The following is a 13,366-nucleotide window of genomic DNA, read 5'->3' as shown; positions in this document are numbered from 1 at the left end:
TTTCCTGAGAAAGTAACAAGTCTAGGTGGAAAATGTCAAATAATGACATGGAAATTGCCAAAAGTGATGTGGAAATGTCTCTTTTCTCGCAAGTGTGGAAAACCAAATCCCACTATTTTGGTCGGATTTGCTTTCCCGGGAAAACTAGTGAAAAAAGGTGGGCAAGCAGTTTCTCGAGAAACCTTTTCCTGTACAGTTCCTGCGTACGTGAACAGGTGCGGGAAACCTTTTCCTACACAGTTTCCTTGGATTCCTTTTCCTAATGCCACATCAGAATCCCGAGAAACCTTTTCTTTTCCTTTCCCGTGAAAACAAGTGAACAGAGCCTAAGTGAAACCTGAGATTGTAAATTTTATGTTTTTGTTTATGTGGGGTGTAGTTGAGCGTGACGGCTCACAAAAAGAGAAGGGAAAGGCCGTGGCAGGTAAGTGATGTGATGCACCTTTAGCGTGTTCTGTGTGTGCATTTCATATTAAGACAATAAAAATTTGTACTGTTTAAGCATGATGTGATAAATTGTTTCTAGCAGTAATAGTAAATTGTTTTCTATGCATTGCTGGGTATATTTGTAATTGCCATTTGTCGGTATTTGTGAATACCACTCATGGTTTGGCTCATGATGGATGATACGTGTTTGTAAGCCCGCCAATGGGATAAAAATTCGTTGGCCCCTCTTATGTCAATGGAAGTAAAATAATTGACCATGTCGACTTGTATCAGATATCAGACTGCGAGAATGCAGTGTGTTTGTTGAGGACCATGCCTATTACATGAGCATATGTTCATATTTTGCCTATTCCGATAGCATGATCAGTATTTTAATATTGTGATAGCAAAGTATTTGAGTTTGCATCCTGTGATATATACCCAGTAAACTGTAGTTTATGATTTGATAATTGTACTTGTTCTTAGTTTAAAAAACCGCATAGACCATGTTTTAGTTGTATTATGTTACTTACTGGTTTTTAAGCTGATATGCGGTTAATAAAAAAAATTCAGAACCCAAATTTGATTGTGGACTTCTTGTCATTTTGTGGATGGTGAGTATGTATAGTCGTAGAAAGACTAGTGTAGTTTGAATAGTTTAGTTGCTCTGAATACTGCTCAGGTGTATTATAAATGAACTTTTAGAATTATATGAATGTTCAAAACAGAAAGCCTTGCATGCTTGTGAAATTTATTTTGCAATTACATAGTGCCTGTCGTGCCCTTGGTTCGGGGCGTGACAGATTTGCCATAAAAAAGCGTCGAAGTCTGCCACAAATTCACATTAGGGGCGCGTATTATCATATAGTGGTGCGAAAATACCATTTCCCCATATAATATCTCCATATCCCATCTTCCTAAGAGACGTGGCGTTCCCAGCAGCCGAGTTACATCATCCAAGTAGATGGGCCCCACTGTCCGCGTGTATCTGCACGCCATATAATAGGGAGATGATTTTTTTCGCCCCCCTTATGATAATACACCCCACTTTTAACCTGATTTGCCGTAAAAAATCGTTGAAGTCTGCCCACAATTCACTTTACAAGGGGTGTATTATCCTATAGGGGGTAGGGGCGAAAAAATCATCTCCCCATATAATATCTTCATATCCCATCTTCCAAAGAGACGTGGCGTTCCAAATTTGTCATTTAAAAAAAGAAGAAGAAGTGAGACGTGGCGTTCCCTGCAGCCGAGTTACACTGAAGGGAGACGCCAAAGCGTCTTCATACCATTCTTGAAATATAACAGACCCTCCCGCGCTTCCATTAGCAAAAATGACGAAAACACCCCTGGATCTCAACATATATTTTTACACCCTCGTCTGAAACTGAAAACGGAAAATGAAGAGAAAGGTTGCCGAACGCACCCTGAGTGAGCCCAAAAAGTACGGCCATTTTTCTTGGATTTCGTACTTGTTGTTTTCTTTGATTGATCAAAGTAAATCTCTCAAACCATCTGATTAGTAATTCGATCTCTGAATTTGGATTTGGAAAGTTGGAACTCTCATTTATTTTCTATAGTGAGTTTGAAGGATTTTTCCCTTTGTTTTTTCCTTGATCTAGACATGATAGAACTCGCAATTTCGTTTGAAAATGCATGTTTTCTTTTCTTGTAATCGTAAATTACAAACAGAAATACAAGAAGAAGAATTGTTAGAATCGATTTTCTTTATTTAAGTTATTATCATATTTAGGGTTTCCTTTTCATATTTTGCTGGTTTATGTTTCTTTATTTTGCTCCTCCTATATAATGTGGATATTGTATGGCAATTCAGCAAGGAATAATCAAATTTAGTGCAATTTGCATATTGGAGGTCGAGTTTCGTTGAATTAACTCATTCTTTCCCTTTCTTTATCATCTTCTTCTCTATTTTCTTTTCTGATAGAACGGTGTTTTATCACGATTTCAATAGATATCTAAGGAAGTGTTGAAGAATTTAGGCAGTCGTGAGGAAGCCCTAGCTTATAAAAGTTCGAGGTTGAAAGTTTTATGAATGAATGATCTGATCTGATCTTAACTTTCCTATAATTTGGGGATTCTTTTACTTTTTGGCATTTTTGGCAATTTTAGTACATGAGTTCTTTCAATTTTATCGAATTGTGTCGCGTTTCTTCGGATTTGATCGGATCTGAACTTTCAGGTACCAATTGTCAAGTTCGAATTAGGTTTATGCTTCCCATAAAACTTTATTTTTCTTCTTGTTAAATATGTGGCATCATTTTCTTTGTATTTTTTTACTCCATTTCAACCAAGCAAAAACACTCACTAGTTTAGTCTCAAGCCTCGTTCTTTCTTTCTTTCTTCTTCTTCTTCTTTATTTGGTTGGTGGCCTAGTCAAATCTGTTTTGGTTTGAGTGTTAAGTGGACTATGAAATGTGATCTATCTCTGTGTTGTTATCTTCATATTCAGTTTTGTTTAGAAATTACCTTGAACGGGTCTTTATTTTCTAATTCCTTAAGGCCACGTTTGGATACCTCGTGTTTTTGTATTTAGATTTGGATTTGAGTTTTGGATACAAAATTCATCAATCATCCTCTTGCTCATGTTGTATGAGAGGGAGGGACGCCTTGCTGTTGCTGCAGCAAGGTCGAGGAGCAGCGAGGGTGAAGATAATTGCCACAAATATTGATTTCCAATAATGTCTTGCAGAACAGATTTGCAAATCATTTTTTTTTTTGGAAATGATTTCAACACAGACATATTTTGATACAAGACGCTCATGTTTCTTGTCTTTTATATTTAAAGAGCTGTAAAGGGGTTTTAGGGCCCCCAAAAATCACTTACTGACAATTAAATGCTAAAAGACAAGATACATGAGCGTCTTGTATCAAAACATAGTTGTGCTGAAATCATTTCCTTTTGTTTTTTGCTGTTGTAGCTGATTTAGAATTCTAAGGATCTGATCCAGTTCCAAATCTCAACTGCAAATGTGAAAAATCCAAACCTAAATCTTGTGGGTATCCAAACATGGCCTAATGGAAATTTTGATTATATTTTACAATCTAATTTTATGCTTCTAATATGTGGTAATTGAGCATGGAAAAAATAGGTTGAAGCAGGCTGCACCGGAGATGACGCTTCCCCAGATTGCGCTACTTGGGGCTGGTATGTGTGCCCGCACACATTATATTCCTGTTCTTAGACAGATGGCCGATATCGTGGTTATTAAGACAATTTGGAGCCATACTGAGGTATGTGATGTTATTGTACTTATGGTTCTGATCTTATTGAGTAAATTTGATGAGCTTCAAACAAAGCAGTCATTTCTCTATTACTATGTATGTAGAATTTCCAACACTAGTACTTATCAAATAGCTTATCAAAAGTCTAACAGAAATGGTAATGCTTTCTCTGACGTCATTTAATTATGAAACTAGGAGTGATAAAATGTTCAAATTTAATAAATACTGTTTTCCATCAAAGCCAAAGTTATTATAAGCATCATATTTGTCTGAGATAGGAATCCAGAAGTCACGAGTGTGCCCAGCAGCCTATTTTCTTTTCCCAATGTTCAGGGATGAATGCAACATGCCTTGAGAGTAAGCCAACTTTTGTACAAAAACAAACAAGATTTCTACTAGGTTATGCATTAACACCTTATAAGAACATTATTCACTTTCTATCAGTTTGTTGCTGAATCTTTTGTTCAATCTTGTAGTTGAATGCCTTTTATTTTATTTTCATGTGTCATTTATCTAGGAATCTGCCAGAACGGCTATGGAAGTTGCACGCGATTTTTCCCCTGAGATAGAGTGTAAGTGGGGTGACGAAGGTCTTAATGAAATTAGTCGAGATAAGTCAATACATGGAGTTGCAATTGTTCTTGCGGGACATGTTCAGGTTTGATCAACTCTAGTAATCAACTGTTGCTACAGTTTTTTATTCCTTTGAGGTTTTCCTTTTCTTCATTTCTTAGGTCGATCATGATGAACTATCTTTTTTAGCTTTGTACACATTCCATGGCATAATCACCCTCCAAAGATAGGAGAACCATTCTTTTCAAGTAATCATCTCCTGTTTCACAAGGTCTTTTTTATATAACCTGCTGTGTCACATCTTACTTTCAACTTGAGCACCGATGAACTTTAGAGATAATACAATTTATCAACTACTTGACCACCATATAAATGCTCACAAATATGGCACAGACTGGATGTCTGCTCGTTCTCAATAGCAACAAGTAGACCCAACCAAGAACGAGGTTACTAAACAATATATTTGTGATAACATTTGAAATCATAGAATGTACACACACACACACACATGAAAATTCAAATGGGCCTTCGTCAATAATCAATATATGGCAATGACTTATTGACTTGTACAAGTACAACTGTAGGTGTCACGCCCAGAACCAAGAACACGGCCAGGCTCGTGACAGCACCGCATGCCTGCAAGGGGAACCTCACAAACATGCAAGGCTTTCCATTATCATGAAACATCGAGCCATTCATCCAAAATAAACTTTAATCGAGAATCAGAGCAGTTAATGTCTCATAGTGTAACTAAATCAACTATCAAGTTTGGCTCATAACCTCAAGTCAAGTTATTACAACCCATTTTAAACTGTCCAGATCTAATGAATACTCTTACCGGAAAATAAATTAGTGCTTAAGCGAGCTAAAACTCCCAAAGCTTAAGATTGTCGGACTCCTCAGGTCCCACGCGCAGTCAAGAATCTGGACCTGTAAAAATTGGCAAATAATCCACGTGTGCTCGAAAACCGGTAAATAACACAGCTCTACCCTTGTTGGGTCTAAGCATGCAAGAATAGAAAAGCTAAACATGGAGGCAAGTCGTAGAAGAAATAATGGGTGTAGTTCTGTAGAGTCATCATCCCGAAACTCTACTTTTCGGCAGATGGGTAACACCATTCTGGATCATACATAATCATATACCACCTGGTAATCATAGTAGGCACAGAACAGAATTCTAGAAACCTCAATAGCGATAGAGTCATCAAGAATTTGAGCATAATCATGCATAGGCAAATATAGGTCTAGGTAGTATCATGGCATAGCCAGAACAAAGCTGAATCAGATCAGGACATGAAAATGCACAACCTTAGTAATCATGGGCATGCACAGAAGGCTAAGTCAGAAATCCCAGTAATAGCAGAACCGATGAAATCAGAACGGGATTAAACATAAACATGAACTGGCTTAAGCAATCCCATGGCATAGCTTTGGATTACCACACGGAATCATGGGGTACATAAAGTACCAAATATCATGGGGTACGTGAAGTACCAAATATCATTGGGTACGCGAAGTACCAATAGCGTGGGGTACACCGAGTACCAATAGCATGGGGTACACCGAGTACAATAATAGCATGGGGTACATGGAGTACCAATAGCATGGCGTCCAACCTGTTCGTCCGTTTCTCTGAATCTTGATTTCCAAGCAGCTAAAACCACTGAATTCTTGTAAGTGGAGAGGAATCGCTCCAAGTGATACTTTTCTGCCCGTTTCACCCACTCTAAAATGCAGGGAATGAGAAGCTCAAAGAATGCAACCATAATTTTTGAAAATTTCCTTTCTACTATCCTACGTCTTCATCATAGCTGTTAAATTTTGATGGGCTCCACAGTAGGAACAAAGTTCCCCTGACACATCAACTTATGTATGCAGCTTGGTATTTCTCTTAAGATGCTAAAGGCCGGGAAGCACGTCCTTCAAGGTATTTTTAACAACATTCAAAAAGAAGGCTGATTTTGCCCCCTCGTTCTCAAGGCAGTTCCCGTAAACTTCTGCAGGTTCAGATAGTTCTGCTACTGGAATTTTCTGAACTGAAATGAAAAACTCTCCTTAAAATAGAATTCTTATTATAGTTCAAGGAATTTGACCTTAAAACCATTTAGTGATGATACAACTATCAAGGCTTATAGCTGCATCCATAAAATTGCCATTCTTGGTTGCTGCCATCAGAAAAGTTTGCTTTGCACTATTTCTCTCCTTTACAGAAGTAATCAACGCGACTCTAATTTATATTTGTCTACTGTATTGCTTGATTGGCTCGATGAATCTGAAGAGAAACCAGCTGGTGGCTGTAAGTTACATTCAATTTCATTTTGCTTTATTATACATGTCTGAAGCCATGGTTTTAAATTTTGACCGAAATCCTAAATTTCGGACTGAAATCAACAAACTCCTAAATTTCGGAAATTTACCAAATTTTGTCAGAATTTTTGTTAAAATGAATTTTTTTTAAAAAAATCCAAGATTTCGCCCGAAATTACTGAAATTAAAATGAAATTTGTTTTTTTACCCAATTTCGACCAAAATTTTGGTATTTCGGCCGAAATTTCAGTATTTCAGCTGAGCTTTCGGTTTCGGCTGATTCTGAAATTGATATTTAAATCCATGTTTGAAGCTTAAATTTAAACAAAAAACGGGCTAATGAATATCATGGACTAAACCGTTTGTGTTGGTTAATTATATAGTTGTTACTGTGGCAACATCTGCACTGTCGTGCTACAAATCATATTTCACCAATATCTCTCATCAGCCAATCTGGGCTGTCGGAGAAAATTATCGGTTTGAGCCTGCTTTTGTGGAGGTGCATATCTTTGGTTCTGTTTATTTCAAGTTATAGTTCTTCTCGGCTTCATTGCTTTTATAATGAACCATCACTTCATTTCTGAATCCCTCAGTCCAGGAAACGTGTGAAGAACATTGGCGATATGGTGAGTGTCCAATTCATTGTTGAAACATCATGGACAAGTTCAATTCCTTACTTCTCAAGCTCTTGGAGGCGAAATTTCACAGTATGTGGTTTGTCCAATAATAGAATTTGAGTATTATTGTCTGGAGGGTCGTGAAGGTTGGCAGATCTACTATTGTTATTTGCATATGTTGCTCATTTCCGACTTCAATATTAATGTGCATATTTTCTATTTAGGTGATTATGAAGAGCGCTTCCGGCATGCTTCCTCTTGATTAAGACTATGCTTGGAATTTAGCTGATTATTTTTTTCCTGAAAAAGCATTTTCCCCTTTTAGTAGTTGCAAAGGCGTGTATTTAAAATAATAATAAAAATCATTTTAAGTTTCAAATAAAACTTAGGTGATTTTCTTTTCCAAAAACTTAACATGAAAGCTAAAAGAATAAAACATCATGCCTATAAAACTATAAATCACTAAAACGTGTAATTCAAATCAGTCCTTGTTAGCTTGAATTATGGAATTCTCAATTGAGGGGCTTTCTTCCATTCTCTATTTCATATAACCCCTCAATTCCCACTTCTATTTCTCGTATTGCATCTCACATTCTCTTTTAACTATGGAAACTGTGATTGAGCCCTCAAAAGATTGAGCAGTCGCATCCAAATGAATGTTCAAAGCATGGAAGCCCCCTTCCTTTGTTGGTGTTCCTTCATGAATGTCCAAGCCATTCCATACATCGATCAAAAGCTCCCATACCCCTGGGTCAAAGATGGGAACCTGCTCCATCCATCACTTCCACACTGGTCCTGGCAGCCCTCGTAGCGCTGGCCTGGCCTTGCATTCAGATCACACCTTCCCATATGCTCTCACCATGAACAACCCAATTTTTGCAAGAGGTATTCATCGCCACCAAATTCAATGGTTCTCTATCTTTCTACGATAGAGTTGATGAGAACGGTAGTTTAGGAGCTGTTGAGTGTCATCGTGCTTAAGCCCATCAAATCATTGTGCCTGAGGGTTGAGGTGCTGAGGTGGCTTAGAATGGCATACTCTACATGGAATCTTCAATGATCATAACCCCTGACCCCAACATTAAGGATGCCTTGGAGGCTATGAACGGGATGCCGGACTGAATGAAGAAGTCATTTTGGTCATTTAAGCCAAACTTAGCTTTACAGATCACCAAAGTCAGGAGGGAGCAGTCGATGAAAACTGTGTGAATTTGCATACTCCTTACTAAGCGTCTTGATTGAATGCAGTCAATTCCACCACCTTGCATAAAATTAAACTTTTTAGTTTATCACCAGAATGGTATTACTCAGCCATGAGTGTGCACATCTGATCATATATCTAAACCAGATATGGAGATCCTAGGCATTGAGCCACAAAAGTAACCAAAGAAGCGTCAACAGGTCAGGAGTCTATTCTTCATGCATGGGAGAGCTTCAAAAACAAAAGGTCAAGTGAAACATACACTATGCTAAAATTTGGAATAACGTTGTCGTAAAATACAAGTATGCAAAATAGTCACATTTTATTTTTGAATGTATACAATAGAGTCACAATCGATACTAGCATTGTTTTTGCACCAATTTTGTGCATGCTTAACGTTTGGATGGTCTGATTTCAGGTAGCAGTAGCATAGCAGACAAAAAAAATAGGAACATTAATATATACCGAAAGTTTATTATGAATAAGACAATCAATGAATTCTTGCAGACGTGAATGGCCCTAAAACAACCACTCTCAGAAACCTCAAATTATACTCCATTGGTTCAAGAATTTAGCAACGCAGTTATTTGAAGATTTAGACTTTACTAGCTAAACCGATACATTTTTCCAATGTATTTATTCCCTATATTATATCAGGAATGTGCATGAATGAGTCAATGTTTAAGCCGTTGTGAGCATCTCGGGTTATGTCATACACTCTTCCACTATGGGTGACTATAATTGGAAGTGCAACAGTTTCCCACGTCATTCTTTAATGGTTGGATTAATTACTAAGGACTTCCTCACCATGTTTAATATGTTTTGTTTTGAAGTGATCACTAATACGAAGTGGAGACTATGGCTGAATCTAGGCTTCCATTTTGCAGGGAGGTTTCATTCTAGATTTAGGGGTACGCTACATTGCAGGATTAAGAATGGTAAGCTCCCTTGTTTTTATCTCTTTTTTTTTTTTTTTTCTTTTTTGAATGGTTGTAAGCTCCCTTGTTATTGCCATGCTTTATTGTCAATTGCTTTGGACAAGTTACTTTTGGCACTTATGATGGCATATCCACCCATGGGGTTTTGGGCTGATGAACTAGTGTCGTCATAGTCCTGTGGATGACCCTTCTTGGCAGCATAATAAAGCATATGATGCTTAAAAGCTTATTATACGATGTGCATTGTAATTTGTATTCTTAAGCTGATGTGAAGAACTTTCCCAAGAATCAGTAAATATAGCTACCATTTCCTTTGACAAATACAAAAATCTCCAAGGGTTTTGCCATCAATGTAAAAGCGTAAGACTGCATGAAACTTTTAGGAGTACTTGCTCTAGTATGACCTCATCTGTATTGGCAGGATAATGACGGGGACTTTATTTGAACAACAGTTACCATTTCATTATCATGAAGACATTAGGTGTAATCCATTTTCGTGGGGGCATTAGTTGTCTCAATCTCTGTTGGTGGATTATAGGCATTTCTTTGTAAACTGTGCATTTGCATCCGTATAGCACAACAAAAGAATAATTTATGTCATGATTTGGTTGAATAGTGCAGTAACAGTCAGTAGGGTTCAAACTAGTTCGATTTGTTCAATCTCCTCTTTGATGAAGGAGGGAAAGGGTTTTTTGATTCGTTCAATTCATTCAAACTGCTTCACTTCTCCTTCCATGTCTTTTTCCTTCTCACAAGAGGATTTTGGAATGTTTCTTCTAATGCTAAAAAGAAACAGGGTATTTCAAAATAGAGTCCTATTTTCTTTTATACAAAACCTAATTAGGATAAATCGCATGAACAGTACGAATCCTATGATTTACGATCAAATCAAAAGATTCAATCGAAAATTGCAAGATTCTTACGAATTAAGATTCAATCATGGTGTTCAAATCGAAATCCATATGATTCTAATAGAAATCCATAATATTTGATTTGAGTCGTAAATTGTAAGATTTTCAAAATAATAGATGCAGCAGCTTTTACAATTATAGCTGAATTCCTTACTATCTAACTAATTCTACATTCGATAGTTTGACACCATGAGATGATAGGTAAGAATGGTAAGCTTTTTACGTGTACACTGTTTTGTTTGACATCCTTGTGAACAATTCTCTTCATGTCGAATTTGATTTTTCCTGTCACACTTAAACAGATCATTGGGTGTGAGATTACTGCAGTTTCTGCTATTTCCTCTCACGTGGATAAGACTTTGCCTACGCCAGATAACATTTGTGCTCTTCTGTAAGTTTCTAAAGAATTTATTAAGTTTCCTGAGCAAAATTGCTTTGAAGCCATTAAAAGCCCACTAGAAGTGACATAGTGGACATTTCCTATGTGTAGTCAACTGGAGAACGGTTGTGCAGGTGTGTTCGTAATGGCGTTGTCTTCTAGATCAAACAAGGTGCCAAACAAGGTGCTAAAGTGATAAATTTTCCTCAAAACCCTATATTAATGACATTGGCACCCAGATAAAATTAATATGTGATTTTTGCACGACATAAGCTTCTAAAGTTGCACTTGTTGACCATCCTATGGGTTTGGTGTTTTTAGATATACTGGAGAGTTGTTGGCTCACAGGGTACATTGCAAGTTGAACAAGTGACGATAAATGGGATGTATGGCTACATGGTAAAATAGATTTCAGCTGTTTAGTATTGCATTTTCTTATGCATTGTTTGGTTCTACAGATAGGAATTACTGAAACATCTATTTTTAATGTTGGAATGAAAATCCTGTCATTGCTTGAGTAGCATTCGAGTCTTACTGGAGTTCTTTAGAGAAATGATAATTTTGTCGCAATCTCTTGTGATGTCACTTCAGGTATCATTTTGTAAAGCCAACGGCCATTGGGAAAGAAGCTTCTCTCCATCATCTGGGTTGGACGAAGAATTAAAAGCTTTCATTAATGACATTTCGCTTGCCACCCGTAAGGTAACATAATGTTTTGAAATAAACTTGCACTTTTCATGTGGTGTGCCTTAAATCTTTCCAATTCTAGTGAAAAACCAACTTGCTGCTGACATTGTTATACAGTTATATGTTGATATTAATTAGTTCATGTGAGTGTAAAATTCTTAAAAAAAGGAGTTTTTGGAAAATGGGTTGACCTTGTCACAAATACTTTGATTCATGGGGCCATATGCTTTTAAATGACCGTGATAGTCCCAAATTATCACTTACCAAAGTACTTTAAAATTAATGAGTTTTTTTCATGTGGTTTCAGATTAGTTTAGCAAAGATTCTCACTGACATTTGATTTGAATGCCTTGAACAGGATGGTGAAGCTGAACCACGCAGTTCCTTCATTGAAGCAACCCGAGATCTCGCTGTTGTAGAAGCAATGCTTGAATCTGGTAAGAAGCACGGAGCCCAAGTTCATGTCAAAACAGTCTAAACCTTTGCAAGAACCCCCAGGGGTCCGATGTACACCAATTTTCTACTTCAAGTCCATATGTAGTGAATATTAATTCCATCATCAGATCAAAGGCACATGCATCAATCTTTTAATATTCATCTATGTTTCTGTCTAATCATGACTTTATTGTTGCCATATGAAAGAATAAGAGGAATATTATCTTCTGAAAAAGAAAAAGATATACGAAAGTTAGACCCAAAACAGGTGGCGTGTTTGATTCCATTTGTGAATTTAGACTGATATTCATTTCAAATTTGGAACCCTGCAATCTAGCGGAGAAGCTATCCCCAAAATTCCAACATATGAACAGGTCAGCCAATGGGTATGCCGATGAGGACACACTACTGTGGGTCGAAGCTGAAGCAGGACTGTCACACAGAAAGATGCTGCAGAAAGAAGAATGGTTTTTTATCTCTGAGGTTAGCGGTATCAGTCTTAATGGAAAGCACTCATGCATAAACATGTCTGATACATCGTGATTGGCTTTTTTCCTGCGTGGCATCTATGTGGCGGAAATGTCCCCCCCCCCCTCTCTCTCTCTCTCTCTCTCTCTACAAGCCTCTATATTGGTAATGACACCTCTACATCTTCCACTAATATTCTAGAGGATTGTCCCCCAACCAAACACTACTTACCACTCTTCCACTAATCTTCTACGCATCTTCCACGCTTGTCTACTTCCCTTTGACTTCTTCTACTAATCTCCCTGCCACCTTTGAGCAACCAAACAAAGCGTAGGGATTGATTACTGCAGGTCCATGTTTTATACTTTTTTAACTAGCTTTTGAAAGCTATTGCAATTCCCAAAAACTCTTAACAGCCAATTACTTAAGTTTAGACTAAGTTGTGTCATTATCAAAACATAGTCGTGCAGATATTGGTCCCCTTTTCTTTTATAGACAATTTTTTAACTTGGCAAAATCCATAACGATAAAATTATTATTTTAGAAATGGGATTTGCTAGCCATGTAAATAAGTTAAATAAGAGAGAAGAATGAAGAGCAAAAAACCAGAGATAGTATTCCATTGATTTTCCTGCTGATGCATACAACCTGATTTTAAATAAAAGAAGGCTAACAACTTTCCTACAAATAAGCCACTACTACTTATCTTAAAGAACTACTTCCTATAGATATGCCACTACTAACAAATTAAAGAAACACACACACACATAACTGACATGCTCCATCATTATCTCAACCAAACCAAATCTGGAAATCTCCAGATTGGCTGAATAACTTGAGCCTTATTAGCCAGAACCACTAACTGATCCTAAGCAATGATCTCATAACAGCCCCTCTCATTGCTTAGTTGATGTCAGCATCCTTCATCCCCAAGCTTGTCTTGAACCTGTTAAACTTCTCCACACCTAAGGATTTGGTAAAGATATCAGCCATTTCATCATCCGTTGGTACATATATCAAGTCTACCTCCTTGCTCAGGACCTTTTCTCGTATGAAATGATAATGAATCTCTGTATGCTTTGTACGGGCATGAAATGTTGGATTGGATGCCAACATTGTGGAACTGATACTGTCACTCTTGATTTGAACGCTATAATCAACCCTTTCACCAAGGTCTTTAA

At 37.3% G+C, this 13,366-nt stretch overlaps 1 protein-coding gene across 3 annotated transcripts; it reads left to right on the top strand.

Moving 5' to 3' along the window:
• Positions 1-377: 377 nt before the first annotated feature.
• Positions 378-12,011, top strand: LOC143860674 (dehydrogenase FPY6-like). Of its 3 annotated transcripts, none has more exons than XM_077371455.1 (13): positions 378-424; positions 3,537-3,678; positions 4,187-4,327; positions 6,121-6,169; positions 6,521-6,538; positions 6,933-7,048; positions 7,143-7,256; positions 9,255-9,305; positions 10,519-10,607; positions 10,707-10,779; positions 10,917-10,994; positions 11,187-11,297; positions 11,641-12,011. In XM_077371455.1, exons 2-13 carry the CDS (start codon positions 3,559-3,561, stop codon positions 11,758-11,760), a joined length of 1,080 nt encoding a protein of 359 aa, XP_077227570.1. In that variant the 5' UTR covers positions 378-424; positions 3,537-3,558; the 3' UTR covers positions 11,761-12,011. The 3 variants fall into 3 exon arrangements, with proteins under 3 accessions (XP_077227570.1, XP_077227576.1, XP_077227561.1); XM_077371461.1 differs by lacking the exon at positions 378-424 and adding an exon at positions 1,731-1,870 and having other exon boundaries at positions 7,143-7,175; XM_077371446.1 differs by lacking the exon at positions 378-424 and adding an exon at positions 1,731-1,870 and having other exon boundaries at positions 11,641-12,010.
• The last annotated feature ends 1,355 nt before the right edge of the window (positions 12,012-13,366 follow it).

The sequence above is a fragment of the Tasmannia lanceolata genome, unplaced genomic scaffold (assembly GCF_043159265.1).
Source record: "Tasmannia lanceolata isolate RefF3 unplaced genomic scaffold, GAP_Taslan_0.1 ptg000003l, whole genome shotgun sequence".
In the NCBI taxonomy this organism is placed as follows: domain Eukaryota; kingdom Viridiplantae; phylum Streptophyta; class Magnoliopsida; order Canellales; family Winteraceae; genus Tasmannia; species Tasmannia lanceolata.
Note: the sequence above shows the minus strand (reverse complement) of the source record. Positions and strands in the feature narration are given on the sequence as shown.